Source organism: Sebastes fasciatus, chromosome 7, assembly GCF_043250625.1.
Source record: "Sebastes fasciatus isolate fSebFas1 chromosome 7, fSebFas1.pri, whole genome shotgun sequence".
Taxonomy (NCBI): domain Eukaryota; kingdom Metazoa; phylum Chordata; class Actinopteri; order Perciformes; family Sebastidae; genus Sebastes; species Sebastes fasciatus.
The window spans coordinates 7,481,170-7,502,641 of NC_133801.1; the positions used below are offsets into that span (position 1 = coordinate 7,481,170).

At 38.7% G+C, this 21,472-nt stretch overlaps 2 protein-coding genes across 2 annotated transcripts; both read right to left on the bottom strand.

The window, feature by feature from the left end:
• Positions 1-3,549: 3,549 nt before the first annotated feature.
• her13 (hairy-related 13) lies at positions 3,550-8,265 on the bottom strand. Its single transcript, XM_074641299.1, has 4 exons — positions 7,916-8,265; positions 5,864-5,950; positions 5,683-5,764; positions 3,550-5,230 (listed from the first exon to the last, which is right to left on the bottom strand). The coding sequence occupies exons 1-4, from the start codon at positions 8,000-8,002 to the stop codon at positions 4,764-4,766; spliced, it is 723 nt and encodes a 240-aa protein (XP_074497400.1). The 5' UTR covers positions 8,003-8,265; the 3' UTR covers positions 3,550-4,763.
• A 4,861-nt stretch (positions 8,266-13,126) lies between these two features.
• her8.2 (hairy-related 8.2) lies at positions 13,127-15,650 on the bottom strand. The gene is made up of 4 exons (XM_074640585.1): positions 15,318-15,650; positions 14,668-14,763; positions 14,491-14,569; positions 13,127-13,816 (listed from the first exon to the last, which is right to left on the bottom strand). Exons 1-4 carry the CDS (start codon positions 15,378-15,380, stop codon positions 13,482-13,484), a joined length of 573 nt encoding a protein of 190 aa, XP_074496686.1. The 5' UTR covers positions 15,381-15,650; the 3' UTR covers positions 13,127-13,481.
• Between the last annotated feature and the right edge of the window lie 5,822 nt (positions 15,651-21,472).

Genomic DNA, 21,472 nt, shown 5'->3' on the forward strand with positions numbered 1-21,472 from the left:
AAACAATTGCATAATAACCTATAATTAACAACACCACCAATTGTTTCCCTTTCTTTTAGTGTACAGAAGTACAAGTAAAATCTGAAAATGTTCACAATTTATGAACAATTCATTTACAAAACACATGATATTATATTCCTTGAGTACTTGAGAAATAGTAACTGATCCATTTTCACTCTGTGAAGACAATCACAGTAATTAATGAATCTATCATTCTAGATCTACGTCATTGCAAAGCTTGTTTTCATGTGTCCAGATAAGAAGTCAATGAAACTGCTGAATAAGTGCATTGTGCTTGCATGCTGCTGCTGCTGCTGCTGACCACTAGGACGTGATTGTTCTCTCTCACAGTCAAAGACAGTTGAGAAGAAGCCAAGGATGACAGGGTTCCCCGGGGATCTGTTTCAGCGCCATATGCTCGCCTCCGCCGCCGTTGAATCACTCTCACGCCAACTGTTGCATTGCACTGACCTTTGACCTCAGAATTCATATGCACGGTCACAAACACACAGCTGATGCATGCAAAAACAAAAAAACAGACAGGAGGGAGGTCCTGTCTGTTTTTTTCCCTCCTTTTTGCCCACTAAAACTAAATCTGGTAACGTGGTCATCTGTCGTTTTCAGTTAGCAGATTGGTGTTACATGCAGGTGTTTGATGGAGGGAAGTATTACCCCAGGGAAATTGCATTTTTATATTTTTGGGTTAGGTTAGAGACTATAGAAACTATACAATAGGTCTACTTATCTACAATATACAATGGGGGTGTGACTGTAATTTAATTTGGCTGAGGGCCCTTAAAATCAACATCCACCCACCTGCTTCCTTCCATACACCCAAACATACACACTATAGGATTACAAAGTACACAGCGGTCCATAATTACAATGACTGGTGTGTTTAGGGACTATATGCTTACATTGAACGCTGTAATTTAATTTAGTCGGTTTGAATCAGGGTTTGGCTGAAATCCAAAAGAGATCAAAAATAAAAGCCCGAAAAAGTTAATGTTTCAGTGAACGACAGCTGTCGTATGGATGTTAAACTAGGAACTGCTGGTTAAATCTGGTGACAGTTGATGGGAAATATTGGTGAGAATTTATCATTTCAATCAGGGATGCATCCAAGATCTTTTTCAGTAAAAGGAATACATTTCTGGAACGCCCTACGAACGGAAATAAAAATACAATACCTTGATTACATAATCAGAACTTTTTATTTATTTATTTTTATTTACAAGTTTATTTGACAGGGACTTTGTATAATAAACATAAACAGCATATAGCCTACATTACATAGAACAAGCATTATAAATACTGTAGTCCCAGGATGGATATACAGAACAGTAGTGGCTGCTTGATATTACTTATGGTAAGCTAGATAGTATTTGGTTGAGACAGTAATTAGACATAGGCCTACTACTAGTCACAAAGTCTTTGTTGCGTCCGAAATTTCATACTAACATGCTATTTAGTAGGCTAAAATAGTATATGAGATTTTTTAGTATGTCCTGAAACCAGTAGTATGCGAATTGCATACTATTTCCGGTGAATTAAATCCACAACTAAAGCCATCCCCAACTCTATTATATGCTTGATTAGAGGAATTTTAACAAAACAAACTACCTACCTGCACTCATGCGCGTGCCCGGTGTCTTCCAGAAGCTGCTTGCCTGACAGCTGTGAGTACTAAACAACCATGCTAACAATAGTCATGTTTGTTGTTTAAAGTTCATTATATATGTTGATGTTCCTAATGATAATAGTGGGGGAGTGGCTCTGAAGGGACGGACTGTCAGTGTTGACAACTCATGTTAAACGAGAGTAAGTAAGTACGTTTTGAGGTACTTATACGTTACTTTATAAACTCAGTTAAAAAAGTTCAGAAGCTTGTGTTTGGTGGATTATTTCTCTGTTGTTACAATACTAATTGGCATTGTATTTTACATCGTTGGAAAGCCTGTTTATTTACCTTCACAATGATGTCCAACTTGTAAGGATCATGCATGTGTAGGATGAGCAGCACAGCTGATTATGTGGGTAGCGCCCAAGAAAAATTTGCCAAAATGCTCTGCCAATGGTAAACAGTGTATACTCCTGTTGGTATTGACTCTTGTTTTGAGTTGTTTGGTGGATGGGATGATTGAACTCTCTACCAGTAACAAGGAACAAACAAGACATATTGGCAATTTTACACTTTATTCATTTAATACAGTACCTTGAATTGTACTCATGTACAGTACTTAAGTAAATGTAGTAAATGTACTTAGTTACATTCCACCACTGATCAAGTGTCAGTCAGAAGACATGAGGGCCAGCCTCTCTGTCGCTCTGTCTGTGTGTGTGTGTGTGTGTCTGTGTGTGTGTGTGTGTGTGTGTGTGTGTGTGTGTGTGTGTGTGTGTGTGTCTGTGTGTGTGTGTGTGTGTGTGTGTGTGTGTGTGTGTGTGTGTGTGTGTGTGTGTGTGTGTGTGCGCGTGCGTGTGCTGGCTGGTCTCTTTGAAGAATTGGAGCCTGCTTGTATTCTTTAGTGTCCTTTCAGCTGCTTTGACGCTCCTCTGTCAAATGGTCACAGCTCTCTTTGATCACCATGTCTCCTCCGCTCCCATTTCAATGTGTTTCCTCCGACGTTCACACCCGGGTCCCCTCCAACTCCACCACATCCACCTTCACCTCCACCTCCACCAGAGTTTATTAATTATTCCTTCAAGGACTCCAGGATCACCTGACAACAGAGAATGCAGCAACATGTTATTTGCACCAAATATTGATCCTATTGGTCAGAAATACGTGAAGGAAAACGAGAGGAGACTTTCATTTTATGTCAAGAACTGAGGGCCCATATAGGCTGTAGGCTGGTCCAGACTGAGTCCAGACAGGAACTCACAGGCCTTTGTTAATATGCTCATTGTATCTGAGGTGAGAGTGAAGACACTTATTGGAGAGGTGATACTCTTTCATGTTGCGTCCTCGTGGTGGGAAGAGACTGCAGGTCGGAGGTGTTAGCAGGAAGAACAGAGCATGTCTCAAAGTTATGACCTTCAATTTTAGGGTGATATATTTTAATCTTCATGTTATCAAAATGGGCTTTTGGCTTGTGGCACCAAAGGAATATTTTGTGAGGATTAGCAGAGAACGGTGTATTCATTTTATTTGGACAATTGATTGTGAGAGATGTTATTGGTCTCTTTTGCTGTTAAAATGTGATTTAGTGGGCCATGCAATCAAACTTAAATCTCAATGCTCTCTTCTTTGGCCTGAATCACTTCACACAAATTACCTGGAGTAATTTTAAGTACAAGTAACTTTTCAACAGTTAATTAACATTCCTTGGCAATATTTTATCTTGCAAATTTTCCTAAAGATTTCTTTTTTTTACCCATGTATATTATTTTTGAAATATTTATTTATTTATTATTTAAGTTTCTATCCTTTTTTTCTACTGTCGGATAGGGCTGCACGATTTTGAAAAAATAATATATATGCGATAATTTTGACTGGTATTGCAATTGATATATGATTTGCGATATTAGAGGGAATGATACATTTTGCATAATTATTCTCATTTTCACTGAAAAAAACATTAAAATGATTATGTGTGATTTTTGCGGGGATCTGTACCAAACAAAGATATTTTCTTAAGTCTGTAGAATATGAAGTTTAGGCCAGGACATCTCTGCAGCATGATAATATTTCATTTAAAATGGTATTTTGACACACATCTAGCCTTTAAAAATATTGCGATTCCTGCGATTTGAAAATTGCAGATTTCGCTAAAATTCCGATTGATTGTGCAGCCCTACTCTCGGGCATTGAGTCAAGTCAGACGACAGCTCTTCAATTACATAATTTTATTTATCAAAGTCAGACATTTTACTGGCATCTCTAAACATCATTACAACATAAAGTGGTCATTCTGAAGGAGGCTACTGGTCCAATAAACTACAGGCCTTTATGAAATACAATAGAAATATTTATATTAATCAGAGGCATTGCCAAACTTCTCGGTTTCTAAAAGAGCTTTTCTCCACATACAAATCCTATATACACAGAGTTATTGACACAAAAAAAACAAAAAAGTGTGAAGTTCAACTGTTCCTCGTCTGTAAGTGAATGTTGTGTTGAGAGAGGAGGTTTCAACTCTCTACAGGTGTATAGAAAAGTCTTGACAGAGGACTCAAAGCCAGGGAGTCGCTACTGAAAAGGGAAGGGGGAGTACGTTCAGGAGGCCCCAAGATGGAGGGGCCCTTGAGAGGAAGGGCCCCTGTAATGAGATAAAGGAAAACTCCCCCCTTTAACACACTTTTTCTGTGATATCCAAGGAGTGTTTTTCTACTTCTACTTCACTGAGGGATTCCCTAAATCTCCCAGAATGCCAAGGAAAGGATTCAAACTTGCTGCATTCAGTTGTGGGTGAAGAGAAAAGCCACAACCATGGTCCCTCCGCAAAGTGATCTGCTGTTGCATTGCATTGTGATCAACTGAGGCTGCTGTTAGTGGACAAATTGGTCTCTGTGTGTCTTCGAGAACAGATCTGATTATTGAATATCAGAGTGGGTAATCCAGGAAAGCAATCCATGCTTGTGGCCGGTTATCTGCCGGGGTAAATGAGCCAAGAAATGCAAGTTAAACCACCGAAAATGGTTATTTTTGAAGTGTTCATGTGTTGTAGAGTGGAATTTTCCCTTTCAATAAGCGGCCCGGTGTCACATCTTATAAGAAAGCTGCTTCAACGTATCCCAACTGCATCCATCCAAACCCCAGATCCCTACCAGGGTCTCCACATAGACCGAGGGTAGGTCACGGTGGGCATGCTCAGGGCCTCGCTGTTCTCCGAGCCCTCCGTGGAGCTCTGGTTGTGCTCGCTGTCGGTCTCATCCAGGTCGGAGCACAGGTCCTCGCTGGACGTGCTGGAGGGGGCCGGGGAGAGGGCCGAGGACGAGCCGCTGGACAGACTCCTTCCTCCGGGTGAAGACAGAGTCGTGCAGAGCGATTCATCGCCTCCGTGCCAAGTGCTGCCGTTACTCCCGGAAGTGTCAGTGATTAAATCCATCAGCACGTCCTGGAGGTGGTCCTCGTTCAGGGGCATGCACTCCAGGAGGTGGTTGAGGAGCTCCGCCGCCACCGTGGCGTCTATCCCAGGACAGCTGGACACGAACATGTGGACCTCGTGCATGCACTGGATGTAGCCGGCCGCAAACCTCTCGCTGGCTTCTCGGTTGAGTGCGTCTGTTTCTGTGGAAGGAGAGAGAAAGATGAAATGTATTGCTCATGGTGCCAGCCAAGTCAGTGGTGTAGTGGAGGGTAAACATATATATACCCACCTCTTTTTCTGGTGATTTACAGTATACCCATCTATCAGCCTTCCTCCTCAGTAACCTATAGGCTACCATCTACCTAATACACCCACCCTCATCAACGACCACTGAGCCAAGTCAATGTCAGTTGGTTTTACAATTCTCTTTTATCTCCTCTACATTATCTCGTGACCCCTGAAATGTATCTTGTGATCCCGTGTGGGGCTCTAAATTTCAGGTTGAACTTCGAGCATACATGCGCTAGAACATCCCTTGATTTAGGTCTGAAGATATAAGAGGATGCACACCTCTTTGTCAGGGTATGGCAGTGTCAGATACAGGATTTTAAGACGTGGTATTAGAGTGTAAACTGAGCAGAGTTGTGCAGACCTTGGGTTCGGTTCTTCAGTATGTCCTCCACCTTCTTCACCGTCATCTCCAGCACCTCTGCGTTCTCCATCTTGGAATGAAACTGTGGAAACAAACCAGAAGAGCTCCATCAGAACCAGTAATCTACCTGTGCATCATCACAGGTTACAGGTGAGCTGCTGAGGTGTTTAGATATACTCACGTCTGTGTCTGCCAGCAAAGTCCGCAGCTCCTGCAAACTCTCATTGATGCGAGCTCGCCTCTTCTTCTCCACCAGAGGTTTCCTGGTCTGCAGGAACACAAAGATCACAGTCAGTGACATAAACTCACAGCAGTCTTGTAAAGTTAAAGTCTTGAAAACTTTCAATCAAATGTGTAGTACCTTGTTCATGTTTTATATGAAACAACATTTGTCTGTAACACAGTTGACAAAATAATCAAATCAAATGTTTATTTTCATTAAAATATTTAAAAAGTCATTAAAGCTTAAGCTTGGCAATTTATGAATTTAGCACATTTAGGGGGTATGTTATGGTAACAACTAAATTATTTATCAAAAAAAGAAAACTGATTTCTTCACTTTTTGGTTGACATGAAATGTACCCCTAATTATAGAATGACTCGACTGTTACAATCAATAGGTTTAAAGGCATAAAGCTGCACTGTTAAGAATTTCCCAGTAAAATAACAGTAAAGAAGTGGCAGCAGGGTTGCCTTTATGTTACTGTAAAATTAAAATTATTATACTGTCGCTGAAATTTACAGCTTTTAACTGTTAATGAAAAATACAGTTTGAACTGTTTTTTTTATTAATTTCACAGTATTTTACAGTTAATTTACTGTTTAAAGATACATTATATAGCTGTTTTTCACCTTGCTTTTACATTATCTTACTGATTTGTTTTAATGCACTATTTATTTTTTACATACATTTTAATAAACATAATTTTTTGCCTAGATGAAAAGACTTAGCAGGTTACAGACATAGGAATAGTCACACTGAATACAATTAAAGGCACTTGTTAGGAAAAAGGCTATAATAGACTTGTTGACACTTTTCCCAAAAATGTCTGTCTATAGCTGGCTACAAGCACAGAATGCAAACCAGAACAACATGTGAGTGAAGAACAATAAAGCTAATTCACTGATTTTACAATCATGTACAATGTACAAGCCTCACATGAGCAGACCAGGTCCCAGAATTAAAAAAATACTGCATGAAACTGTCACTGATGATACTTTAGACAGTTGATCAGCAGTAAAGTGCTGTTTTTTAAGAATGCATTATAGTTCAGTTAAAGTAATTTAACAGGTTTTCTTTTGTATTAACAGTAAAGCACTGTTTTTAGCAATAACAGGTTAATACTGTTGAAATCATGCTGGAAACTAACAGCAATTGTTTACAGTGTACAGTTTAAACTCTAAGGAGGCTTCTTTCTGCTCCACTCTTCAGGAAACTGAACATTCTTTCAGTTTATGACATAAATATTCATCAGATATGTGTGTTTATATATAAATATATGTTCTTGCCTTCTTCTTTACCATCATCGTTTAGCAACTTCTTTAAATCTAATTCTCAAATTCATTCACATAATACTAGACAGGTTAATCATCTTCACCTGGACATGGCCAGTACTCCCTCAGATATCATGGTGTACAAATATGGAACACCAAAAATACATGTTATCAAGAGCTCGTTATTCTTTTAGAACATTTTAAAAGGAAACTATCATCACATTTAATTCATGATGTCTAATTATCTTTTGATATGTTTAGATATATTTTTCTTTTTTTTCTTTATGTATTTCATTGTTTTTATTGGATTGTTTTCTGCACATTTTGTGTACTTCTTGTTGTTTAACTTTTGTTGTATTTTTTAAATTATGTTAGCTTAGATCTTTCTTTCTTTTTTGTTATTGTTTTTTTTCTCCTGGGGTTGGTGTCTTCTTGACCTCTCCTGACACATTCCTTGTTTGTTTTTTTCATTGGCTGGATTTTGTGAAGTTTTATATGTGCAAATAAATAAATAAAATAAATTTTAAAAAATGGCCTGGGAGTGTAATTTAACAGGTTTTTCTTTTGTATTAACAGTAAAGCACTGTTTTTTTAAGCAATAACAGGTTGATACTGTTGAAATCATGCTGTAAATTAACAGTTTTACAGTGTGTGCAGTTTGCAGAGATATGAAATGCAGTGTGCAGGCTGTCACCGGTGTGACAAGTGCATCACTGTCCAAAGAGTGCAGAGTCGGTACCTTTCTGTCCCCTCTCTGGATCCCATAGTCGGACTCCTCTTCTTCCATCTCCAGGTCGGTGCTGCTGGGTCGAGCAGAGGGAGCCATGTTGGTCGGATCTGGCCGCTTCTTCTGTGGCTTCTCCCACTGCTTACTACCGTCCACCCACCGAGGAGCAGCTGGCAAACACAACCGGTTACAGGAGAAGAAAAAAAAAAATCTACAAACTCGCCCTGTGTTTATTGTGCAATCCTAGTGAGACGTGCTGCTGCTGCTGCTGGCGCTGCGCTGAGTGTCTGTTGTTAGTATTTATAGGGGCTTATTAGCATGTGAATGGGGGCTGAGCTGCTCTCGCTGGGGGACAACAGAGAGACACAGCCGGAGAGCCAATGAGAGACCACTGTCTTTGTCTCCGGTCAGCCTGAGGAGCTGGATGGGCTTTAATCACACAGTTTGTTGGGTTTAAGGGACCGATTGCTCTGTTTTTCCTCCAGTGTTGCTTCTAATCAAATGTGTGTGCCTCTATTCAGCTGCACAAAATGCATTATTATGCACAATAGGCTTGTTAGAGTGACACCTACACTTGGTATTTTTAAATTATTATTATTATTATTTTTCAATATTATATTTATTGTTTTTTTGTTCATTTTGAAACAACAGAACAAACATTCACAAACGTCCCCAATAATAAGTTCCCTAGTGTTGCTTCTAATCAAATGTGTGTGCCTCTATTCAGCTGCACAAAATACATTATTATTATGCACAATAGGCTGTTAGAGTGACACCTCCACTTGGTCTTTTTAAATAAAACTCAGATAAATGTTTTAATATCTGTTAAATGTAACATTATTTCTTTGGAGAGTGAGTTGTGATATAGTGTAAAACTATAATTTGGTGACATTATTAAAGGGACTATTTGTATTTTTAAATATATTTAATCATTTAATAACTTTTTTTCAACAATTATTTAACATTCCCTGACAATATTTTATCCTGCAAAATTTCTTGAAGATTTTCTTATTACCCATTTATATTATTTTTTATATATATTTAATAGTTTTTATTATTATTTATTGTTGAATTATTTTTTACAATTATATATTATATATATATATATTTGGCCTAAATCACTTCACACAAATTAGCCTGGAGTTATATATAAATATATATATATACATATATAATTAACTTTTCAACAGTTAATTAACATTTGCTGACAATATTTCATCTCTCAAATTTTCCTGAAGATTTTTTTATTACCCATGTATATAATTTTTTTATATATTTAATACTTTTAATAGTTTATTATTATTTATTTAATTTAGTATTACCCATGTATATTATTTTTAAATATATTTAATCATTTAATTTTTTTTTCAAGAATTATTTAACATTTCCTGACAATATTTTATCTCACAAATTTTCCTGAAGATTTTTTATTACCCGTGTATATTATTTTTTAATATATTTAATAATTTTAATTTTGTATTTAATTTTGTATTACCCATGTTTATTTTTTTTTAAATATAATCATTTAATATTTGTTTTTCAACAATTAACATTCCCTGACAATATTTTATCTCGTAAATTTCCTTAAAGATGTTCTTATTACCCATGTATATTACTTTTTATATATATTTAATATTTGTATTACTGAATTATTTTTTACAATTATATATATATTTATAAAAAATATATCTTTTTTTTTCCTGTTATATTACTCTCAGGTAGGGCTGCATGATTTTTAAAAAATATATCCAAAAGTCCAGGCTGACTGTTGTAATAAACATTTCTGACCACTTTTACGCGTCAGGGCATCTCAGCATTATCACCAGTATGTGTGTATTTTTTTCTGCCCGACCAGTTCTTCGTTCTGCAGGCTTTTGTGTCCGAGCCTCAGCAGATTTAGCCGGCTGTTTGGCGGATGTAACGCGATGCCTTCAGTTGGCAGCTGCTGCTGCTGGCGGCCCCTCGGCCCAAACTGAATCAGCCGGGGGAATTAAGGGCCCTTCTCCAAAGAAAGCGACAGGTGTTGGCCTGCGCCTCGTTTGTTCTCCGTTTGTTTGGTGACTTCTGATTTGTGTGCAACTGCGTTCTCACGTTGCATGCTCTGCTGCACGAGACTTTATAATATCTGGGTTGATTTTGTGCTTGCCTTTAGTGTGATGTGCTGTGTGTGCGTGTGTAAAATCATGCACATTTTTGAAGCTGTCATTCCATTACAACAACATTTGTTTGATAATTAAAGGTCCCATATTATAAAAAGTGACATTTTCATGGCTTTTATATTATAAAGCAGGTTTAAGTGCTATATAAATACTGTGAAAGTATCGAAACGCTTAATCCACAGAGAAATAGTACAGTATTCAGAAACTGAGCTTTTGAAACAAGCCGTCAGGATTTCTGTTAATTTGTGATGTCACAAATCTACAATATTTAGACCATTTCAAAGTTTTAAACGTAAACATTCGAAATGGGTCCCAGTTTATTTCCTGTCGCAGTGTATGTGAATGACATCAGCTGACAGGAAGTACACATGGACCCGAGCTGTTGCCTAGCAATGCAATTCTGTTGCAATTCCATTGCAATTTCATTTAAATGCACTAAAACGGAGCGTTTCAGACAGAGGGTAAATACAGGTGTATTCAGGCCAACAGCATGAGGAAATTAAAGTTTTTTTTAAACATTAAAGTATGTAAACATGTTCTAGTAGAAACCCAAAATACAAGTATGAACCTGAAAATGAGCATGATGTGGGACCTTTAAGGATGCTGGTTCTTGTGGTATTCGTGTTTGACTTTTTTGCGTTTGGATGTGCTGGTTTGGTCCTTTTTGCGCACAATGTCTATTTGTTTATGTCTAATAAGAGCGCCCAATCCTCCGCCCTCGTTATTAGACATGTTTTGTACTCGGTATTATCATGCAAATTAACCTCACAATGGAGCACTTCTGTCTGCTCGAGCAAGGAGCACGCAGGCATCTGTGCCACCTCTCAGGTAAATGCAATCATGCATGTTTCAGGTGCTCTTTTACGCACGGTATTCCCACAATTGGGCACCACTAAACTATAGTGCCCTAAATGAAGGAAGAGTTTCAGACCTTTCATGTGGAGGGTTTATTTGGCACCTCGCCACCCCCAGATCCCTGCTCCACATCTTTAATGGTGTAGACTGTGGAGAGAGCAGCTGTCTCGGCTCTTTGTTGGAGAGCTCCGCAGAGGGACCGAGGCGTCCCCCTCTCTTCCTCTCTTCAGACCCGCCGCCTGGCTCCATGTGGCGGCCAGTCAGAACGCCAATAATAGGGGGGAGAATGGGCCATATGCACGTTTCTGCTTTTCAAAAGCCAATGATGAATTACATCTTTATTAAAGGTCTCATATTATGCTCATTTTCAGGTTCATACTTGTATTTTGTGTTTCTACTAGAATATGTTTACATGCTTTAAAGGGACTATTTGTAACTTTAAGAAATGCTTGTTAACAGCGACACCTGTGGCCGTGAAGTCAACGAAAGTCAGCATCGGGTTCGCAAATGACTCGCTCTAAATAGACATAAACGAGCATCACTCAAAACAGTGAGGCGACACACGTCAGCTAAAACAACAATATCACTCTATATTTCACCTGCTTGGCAGTAATGTTAGCTGACCAGACGAAGGTCTCTCCATGAATCAATGCTGATCCTAGTGTTGGCTTTTCCTGCCTCGCTCCGGGGCTGAAGCATGAAAAGCGGGTCGGTGCCCGCAGGGAGACACAGGCACCCGGTCGGAGACGGTAACGTTTCTCTCTGCGGAGCTCCGTCACTTCACAAGACACGGAAAACCTCTGTTGGTCTGGAGGAGCTGCAGCAGTTATTTCTGCACAAACGTTCACTAAAATATCTAGTGAATGTACACTAGATATTCTCAGAGCTAAACTAACTATTCTGCAGTGTGTAGTGAGCGCGCATGCACGTCCAGAGGTTGAGCGAGAACGCAAGAACACACGCGGTGTGGTAGTGAAGGCAGGCAGGCAGAGGAGCGGTCTGGACAGCGTAGCCACACGCGAGTGCGCATATGCGAGCGCGCATGGGATCCCGACCGGATAGATTTATAAGTGTAAAAAGTTACAAACAGTCCCTTTAAAGGACCCATATTATGCTCATTTTCAGGTTCATACTTGTATTTTGTGTTTCTACTAGAACATGTTTACATGCTGTAATGTTAAAAAAAAACTTTATTTTTAACACCTTGGGTCCATGTATACTTCCTGTCAGCTGATGACATTCACATCCACTGCAACCAGGAATAAACTGGGACACATTTAGAAAAAATTGTGTCAAGGGTCTTAATATTGTATATTCGTGACATCACGAATGGGCAGAAATCCTGACAGCTTGTTTCAAATGCACAGTTTCTGAATACGGGCTGTGTGTATTTCCCTGTGGATTGAGCGTTTCTATACTTTCACAGTATTTATAAGCCTGCTTTATAATAAAAAAAATAAAAAAAAATCTCACTTTTTTATAATATGGGACCTTTAAAACGTATATGTTCCAGACCATAGGCTACATCCTGACAATTTTTTGCGCCCATATGGAGGCGGCTGTGATGTTAAGTGCTCCCAAATCCCTGTTTCAATCCTCACTGGGTTCCTTAACAAAGAAGCCTGGAGTTAGTTAATTATTATTATTTATTAAATTTTCTATCACCATGTTTATTATTTTTGAATATATTGAATAATTTTAATAATGTATTATTATTTATTTAATTTTGTATTACCCATGTATATTATTTTTGAATATATTTAATCTTTTAATTATTTTTTTTCAACAATGAATTAACATTCCCTGACAATATTCTATCTCGCAAATTTTCTTGAAGATTTTCTTATTACCCATGTATATTATTTTTATATATATTTAATATTTTTTATTATTTATTATTGAATTATGTTTTACAATTTTATATATATATTTTTTTTTCCTGTTATAGTACTCTTAGGTAGGGCTGCATGATTTTGAAGAAATATATCCAAAAATCCAGGCTGACTGTTGTAATAAACATTTGATCATATTTCCATATCTATATTTGTATGATTATATTAGTAAATAATCTGTTAAGTAAAAAGTTTGGGTCTCCTTGCTGGAGCTGCTAAATGGGAGGGTCCCACTGCACTGCATGGCCATTATAGTAGACATTTCCAAACATAATGACAAGAGCAACACATGAACCAGAATCAAATCTCAAGGGTTTACAATCAGTTTTATTATTATTAATGTTTGGGTTAATCATACAGCAAAGGAGGAAGACATAAAAAATCTATGCAATGACAAGCGAGTGGTCTATAAGAAGCAGAGTCATGCCTTATAACATCAAATAAATAAAGCTGTTAATACAATAAATACATAAAAGATTAATAAAGGCCTTCTATAATGCAGGCTACGAGAAGTTGACTTCTGAAGGGAAGTACTGAGAAAAGGTCATCATTATAGCACACCTACAATAATAATAATCACTGGAACAAAACTGCCCCACGTTTGTCTTTTGAGCAGCATATCTATAAGATACATAATACAAGGTGGTCTAACACAACGGATGATCCACCAGGTCACCAGGGCCTCCACATCTCCAGCATCCCCAGGTGGGAGCTGTGGAGTGCGGGCCTCTCTGGGCGTGTGGGCCCTTCTCTCTGGAGCTGCCTCCCAGCACGGGGGTCTCCTCTGGGGGGAGTGCCGGCCGGAAGAGGGGCATCACGTCTGGGTGAGGCCTGGAGGGGCCGCTCATCGGTGGACCTGGGCAGGGACTTGAGGAGGTGGTTGAGCAGGCGGGAGCCCATAGTTTTGTCCATCCACTCGCAGGTGAGGAGCATGTTGTGGACTTCATGCATGCACTGGATGTAGCCTGTGCTGTACTTCTGCTGGGCCTCCAGGCCTAGTGTGGGATCTGGAGGAGAGAGAGGAGGTGTGAGGTTATAGCAGCTCCTGGTGGTGACAGAGGAGAACAACATGCATCCAATAAAACAACAACTGTTGCTTCTTTCCCACCAGGAAGCTGCTCAGTAATACTTCATGTAGGAGCTGAGACTGTCAGAGCTGATGGGGGAATTTAAGCCCATTTTAAAGAATCGAGAAAGTGGCACTCTAGGTCGATTGTTCTTGAATTTCTCACTGAATTGTTTGTACATTAATAGCTGTTTTTATGTTACATAAAAAGTGGATGTCATGCTCCTTCACTTGTGGCGTGTGACAGGTGTATTTGTCTGCTTGTGTTGTTTGTTTTTAATGTAGTAACTATGTCTGTGCTGCCCTCTTGGCCATTTTAATCTCAATGAGTTTTCACCTTGTAAATAAAGGATATATATATCTTTCACAACACAATAAGACCAGATAACAACCCTCCTCTAACCATCACTTTACAGCTGAATACAAGTAGCCTCTGAGATCATTTGATGTGCTAATGCTGCTCTCTGCTGTCAACTAGGGATCTCAAGATATTTCATGGCACATTTCACTTCTTATTGCCCATTTTTACGCAAAGAATAACATAAATGATTGAGATGATCCACAGTAATCTTGCATTACCATATAATGTGACTCATAAAGACAAGTGTTCCTTACCGTTGAGTTTAATGCTCTGGATGTTTTGCAGATGCTTCACTGTCATCTCTAGGATGTCAGCTTTCTCCAGTTTGGATTGCTGTTGAGAGATGAGATGAGCAGCCTTGAAGTTAACTTGATGATTCAGCCTCCATTCATTGTTTACTTGTAGAGACACGTGAGGAGAGAGATACTCACATCAAGTCTGAACGCTCCGATCACAGTTTCTTTCAGCTGATCCAAACAATTGTTTATCCTCTCTCGTCGTTTCCTCTCAATGAGCGGCTTTCTCATCTGTAAAAGGTGGACATAATAGATATAACGTTGGTTATAGGCAGCCATGCAGGATAGGATGGTGAGGTACCATGCAGGATGGTGAGGCACCATGCAGGATAGGATGATGAGGCACCATGCAGTATGGTGAGGCACCATGCAGGATAGGATGATGAGGCACCATGCAGTATGATGAGGTACCATGCAGGATGGTGAGGCACCATGCAGGATGGTGAGGCACCATGCAGGATAGGATGATGAGGCACCATGTAGTATGATGAGGTACCATGCAGGATGGTGAGGCACCATGCAGTATGGTGAGGCACCATGCAGGATAGTATGGTGAGGCACCATGCAGTATGGTGAGGCACCATGCAGTATGGTGAGGCACCATGTAGGATGGTGAGGCACCATGCAGGATAGTATGGTGAGGCACCATGCAGTATGGTGAGGCACAATGCAGTATGGTGAGGCACCATGTAGGATGGTGAGGCACCATGCAGGAGCACACAGGACAAAGTGTGTGTGGACCATAATAAAAGAGAAATCGATCAATATATCCAAGTGTAAAATACCTTTCTCTCCTCTTTGGCACTGGGATGTTTCCCCACGTTGTGCTCCATGGATGAAGCAGTCATGTTTCCTCTCTGGTGTCCAGTGGGCTTCTGCCTGCTCCGCTCCTCTCCGGATCCCAGCGCGTCTCTCTCTAGGGCCCTCGGCGCGGCACAGCCCTCTTTTTATCAGGGCTCAATTAGCATGTGAATGCTCCAACTTCTTTGGCTGCGGGATTTTCCCACACACGGGGTCCCATCAGTCAAAGACTGACAGGTCACTGGCTCCATTCAATAACCGAGAGACCCGGCCTAGAAAAAAAAAGAAAAAATACTCACAAGCGACAGATGTCCAGCCTGAAACCATGCACTGCTCTCCATCTCCTCCTCCTCCTGCAGCCTCCACCCAACAGTTTCCTCCTCTCCCAGGGAGGAACAACAGTGTGCAGTTACCATGCTTTGCTCCTGGGAGCCCCTCGTCTATTCTTCTCAGGGGCAACATTACACTACCTGCAAAAAGGCCAAACCTATTCCCTCAAAGCTCACAGGAAGACACAATACACTGACAAATCACTGGAGAATATATCTGCCCGTATACAGTACCGGTCTGCCTGGAAGTCGCTTCACTTATAGATAGATACAATTCTGGTAACAAATACGTTTTTTTTGTTTTGTTTTTTTATTATTATTTCTTCATTTATTTTATGTATTTATTTTAATTTTATGTTATTTTATTTTTTTATTAATTATGTTTTGTTTTATTTTATTTTATTTTATTTATTCATTATGTTTTTTTATTATTATTTCTTTATTTTTATGTATTCATTTTTTATTTCATTTCTTTATTTTTAATTTATTTTATTTTATTATTAATTAATTACTTAATTAAATTAATTTATTAAATATATATTTTAATTTTTTTTAATTTTTAATTTATGTTTATTTATTTTTATTTAATTATTTAATTATTTATTTATTTCTAAATAAGGGTACAAACCATATCATGACTCATGATGATTTAATGCAATAAAGCCACTATGATTTTATGTGATTAGTTCACACTTTAGGAATGTTGATTATTAATTGACATGCAACCACATTTGCTGGATTCCAGTCTCATAAAAGTTCAATTACAGACCCATGCATTTGCCTCTCTGAAAACAGAACAATACATGTATTTTTCATGATACATTCTTCCTTTTAATTTATGCATTAAATCATCATGAGTCGTGCGTTAGTTAAGCATTTTCTAATGGTTTGTTGCTTGCTGCAGCAGACCAGTAATGAGACATACATAGAATGACAACACTCAGTCAACATCTTGGCGTGTATTTAGCCAGTTTTGATCACTGTCCGTGTTTTCAAATGTCAGACATCTGCTCTTAACAGTTAGCGAGCAGATGTCAGAGTGACCAGATGTCCCCCCTCTTCACCACCACCACCTTTAGGTCCCTTAAAGCAAGGGCCCCTGTTTTGGAGCCACGCGACTGCCAGGCGAATGCCGGGTCGTGGGAACCGGAGCCAAACAAAGGCCACTATTCATTCAGACCTAATCAGCATGAAGAGCGCAATAACCTCCAGAGAGGGTGGACAGCACAGTCCAGCCGAGGAGGAGGAGGAGGGAGGAGGAAGAGGAGGAGGAGGAGGACGCTTTGGCGGGTGACCAGTGGATGACCAGTGCTGCAGGTGTAATTGATAGTAACCAGCCCAATACTGCAAAGATGCAGCAAAACCAATTAATTAGATCAGAATGTCAGAAATGCATCAATTAGGCCTAAATACCTCAGAAACTCTGAATATTCTCTGAGAATAAGGAACTCTGACTTTAAACTCAGAACTCAAACATGTGTCCCTGATGCTCTTCTGTATTTAGTCTTACATTATTGATCTTTGCTTGTCCATTTCATATTTAAAAAAGATGTAGGCTCAGTCCATATCAAGACAACAGGTGGTCAAAGCCAGGTGTGCCCTGAGATTCAGTTTGGTTTGAAAATGTAGATTTTCAGTCAGATAGTGGTGCGAGATGAAGGGTCAAAGGGTCAACAAAGACAAGGTCATTCATCCTACAGAGGTTATTAATGTCCACAACAAATTTCATCACTGTCAAAATTAAAAAGTTGGGAACTGAATCTCCAAATTTCAATGAAACACACTAAATTAGACGATAAAATGCGAGTTCTGTTTCCGATATTGTTCAGTCTGGCTTGTTGTCCAGTTATGTTCAAAGTCTCAGGTTCACTGCTCTGCATTTGGTTTGTGGTAATTTGGTTAACTTTAACTTTGTCTAGGAACATAGTAAAATGCACACAGTATCAACTGACGTGATTAATGTCCTATTAGCTATTATCTCCAGGCCCTGATGTATAGAAGGACGCTGTGTCAAAATGAATGAATGTAGCTGATATCATCCTATTGTGCTTAATGAATTACCACACAGCAAACCTACAGTGATAATGTACACAATGCATAGAGAGGGGAAAGTCAAATCATTTGTCTCTAATCCTACTGTTGTTACTTGCAGGGTGGTGGAGGCAGGGCTGGATTAACCCACCAGAGGACGCCAGTGGGGCTCTTTTGGAAGAATGAATATATGAATCTTTACCTTGTACCAACTCCTTCATTTCAATGAAAAGACAATTTTGGTGAGTAGTACCAAACATATACAAAAAAAATCAACAGCTGCTTGTCAAAAATTGTTTATTTATGTAACCGATCAACAATAGTAGAACGTTGTCACCACAGAGTTACATAAATGTCTCGGGTCAGCTATTTCTATCAAGCATATCATTAAATAACAAGATTTCTTTTGTGCTTTCTTCTGTACCTTATCACATCGTATCATCGCAAACAGCTATGGTGCATCTCCAAAATTTGTAAAATCATGATTATAATAATCAAATAGCTAAGAGCTAAGAAAACAGCATTGTGAAATGCTTTTGCTTGGAGGCTTCATGAAAGAAAGAAAATAAAAAGTAAATATACAAGGACATATACAATATAATACAATAAAATATAATAACAAAATAAAGAAGTAATATAGTTAATATACATATCAAGTATTCCCTCTTCCAGCCCCATGTGTGGTATGGCATTTTAATATTGTGGAATCATCTTTGAATATCATTCTTAAGTATTTACACTTCCAGCAGATGTACTGTAGATTATATGTGACATGTTCATGGCAAAATACTGTATGTTCAATTTTGTTTTACAGGCATGCAAAGGTCTACATCTATATTTAGGTCTACATTAAAATATGAACTAAAGTTACCAGTGTTTTGGTGGTGGTGTATCTTATATATCAGAAAGTAAAAACAGCATGTTTGACTTCTAAATTAAATTATTTTTACTGACGAAGAGTAACTTTTCACAAAGAGGTCTGTGGATCCTCCAGAATAACGGGGACATTTAATTTTACAGATGCATTTGTCAATGTTTTGAGAAGCACGGATAAAAATTCACTTGCACTGTACTGGGTTGATGGTGGGTATCCAGGCTCAAGCATAGCTTCTGCCTGCAGCCACAGCGTTTACAAAGAAAGCTCCTGGCAGCACCAGCTATCACCTGCAGTCATTCCTGCCTGCACGCTCTGCATTTAGAAAAACACTCCTAGACGGTCTCCACCTGCCTGCAGCCTCTGCTGCCTGCAGTGTTATTTTTAAGAAGCCAGCTGTAACCCCAGCTCCTCACTAGTGTCGCTGGTACATATGGATGAAAAATAATATTCCCATATATTTTAGCCTTTTGGCAATATAAGATGTGTAGTTACTTAGAATAAGCATCCTCTAATGAACACCATTAGATTAGCCCAAACTTTGATTTCATGTATATGTTTATTTGACAGAGTACATTAATGAACATCAGTATAAAATATGGGATGTAAACATGCAACAGTTAGCAAGAATGCTAATTCATCCTTAAGCCCCAGGCAGGTAACAAATATACACACAAGTAGAAAAGACAAAATACATTATGCAACATGTCAAGTTAAAAGTGATTGCCGTTCTGATTTGCCTTAAGCCATTGTTTGAGATGAGTCTAAAAAGTAGGATATGAAGGGCACTCTGTTATTGCACGTGGAAGAATTTTACTTCCCTTTACTGACAGCACAGTTTGACCAAATCTGGTGCGCCTATGTGGCACCTCACAGTCCCCTCTAGTGGTGGCCCTGGTGCCACTGTCAGCCCTCTGTTTAATTAATTAATTTAAAGGAGGTGGGGCAAGCCCATGCAAAACTAAATATTAGTTCTCTATAGATTTTTATTTTTGCATTAAAATGCAAAAATAAAAAGTACTCAATGGCCCTTGTGAGTGTTCAGGTATTAGATATCATATTACTGGATTAGTATTAGACTACTCATTCGTTTAGTGACCTATTGTAGTTGGTCGAGGTGGAGCTTGTTTTAATGATTTTATATCATGTGAGGTCATTTTAATCTGTCAAAATGTAAATCATATTTTCTAAGATTATTATATATTTTGTATTTATGCCTGCAGTAACTAGGTTGTCAGTTATTTGTAGAGGAGTAAAAGGTTAAATATTACCCTCTAAACTTTAGTTAAGTAAATGTATAAAGTAGCATCGGAGGCTGTCTGTACAAATAATAAAATAATCATTTAATTAGTAATAATAATGTTCCAAAATAATGAAAAAATTGCAACCTAATATCTTCTAGTATCATTTATTCACCATAGAAATTGGGGTGGCTGTGGCTCAGAGGGTAGAGCAGGTCGTCCACCAATCAGAAGGTCGGCGGTCAATCCCCAGCTCCTCCAGTCACATGTCGAAGTGTCCTTGAACAAGATACTTAACCCCAAATTGCTCCCGAAAGCTGTGCCATCGGTGTGTGAATGAGTATTTAGATTAGATCCTGATGGGCAGGTTGGCACCTTGCATGGCAGCCTCTGACATCAGTGTATGAGTGTGTGTGTGTGTGTGAATGGGTGTGTGTGTGTGAATAGGTGAATGCTGACATGTAGTGTAAAGCTCTTTGAGTGGTCGGAAGACTAGAAAAGCGCTGTATAAATGCCTCTGTATAATATGTAGTAGCATCCTGACTGCTCCTAAAACCTGAATGAATGGCTCACACACCTGAGCTCTGCATGCATACCTGCCTGTCTGTCTTACTGCTGTTGATTCCAGCATATAGGCATCCTATAATATATTATATAGAGCGATGCTACAAATAACACAGGAAAGCACTTAAGTATTAACACTATATACAAACACACCTCCTTAAGACTGAATATAGTGCGGGAGTATAATGCGGGATGAGAACTGAGGTAGAGAGTTGTTGATGTTTTTTTTTTTTTAAATAGACTAAAGTGCAGAATAAGCTGCACATTATTGGTAGAATACAGTAAAACCAGTCTATAAAGGTGCAGAGTAGAGCTGTTGGTGGTGTGAGAATTAAAAAGTCTATTAAAGTGCACTGTGTAATAATATTTCTTAATATAAGGAAAACCTGTCTGCCATGGTGGCAGGTGACCTGCAATTCTTACCTTCCACAGCCAACATTTACCCTGTTATTTGGCAGGTGGCAGGTGCTAATTTCATTGCCTGGTTGTGACAATTAAGATAAGATAAGATAAGATAAGATGAACCTTTATTAATCCCCGGAGGGAAATTCAGGTGTCAAAGCAGCAACATCAGCAAACAGAGTGAAACACAGGAGAGGTAAAAATTATAAAAACAACAATAGAGATATAATGATACAGAGTGAATGGGTGAACATAGTGTGTACAGTCTATCAATAAATAAATGTAGTATGTACAATAAATAAATGTAATATGTACATATGTGCAGTGTATAAAGTGGTATATAGGATGTATAGTGTAAAGTAAGTGTAAAGTGTGTCAGTGGTTAGAGTCCAAGATAATTGCAGATAGTGCATGTTTAAAGTTCTTAAAGTCCTCATAGTTCTCATATGGGGGTCAGCCTTGGTTGTGGAGCCTGATGGCTACCAGCATGAAGGACTTAACCCTCCTATTATTTTTGGGGTCAATTTGACCCCATTCAATGTTTAACGTCTTTAAATAAATGAATGACATCATTATTTTTGCTTCATATTTAATGACTTTTCCTAATTTAATGGGGACAACTGGGTAAACATAAAATTAAAATGATGATATGTTTTCAATGTCCTGTACACATGCTGTACGCATCGGTGTTCTTTGGG

Bases quoted from the DNA above. Each gene is read 5' to 3' on its own strand.
- her8.2 (XM_074640585.1), bottom strand. From the start codon at position 15,380: ATGACTGCTTCATCCATGGAGCACAACGTGGGGAAACATCCCAGTGCC. The intron at 14,764-15,317 runs GTATTTTACACT...CACCTTTTACAG, and splicing joins GTGCCAAAGAGGAGAGAAAG to ATGAGAAAGCCGCTCATTGA. The intron at 13,817-14,490 runs GTAAGGAACACT...TCTCTCCTCCAG, and splicing joins CCAGAGCATTAAACTCAACG to ATCCCACACTAGGCCTGGAG.
- her13 (XM_074641299.1), bottom strand. From the start codon at position 8,002: ATGGCTCCCTCTGCTCGACCCAGCAGCACCGACCTGGAGATGGAAGAA. The intron at 5,951-7,915 runs GTACCGACTCTG...GTGTTCCTGCAG, and splicing joins TCCAGAGAGGGGACAGAAAG to ACCAGGAAACCTCTGGTGGA. The intron at 5,765-5,863 runs GTGAGTATATCT...TTGTTTCCACAG, and splicing joins CTTTGCTGGCAGACACAGAC to TTTCATTCCAAGATGGAGAA.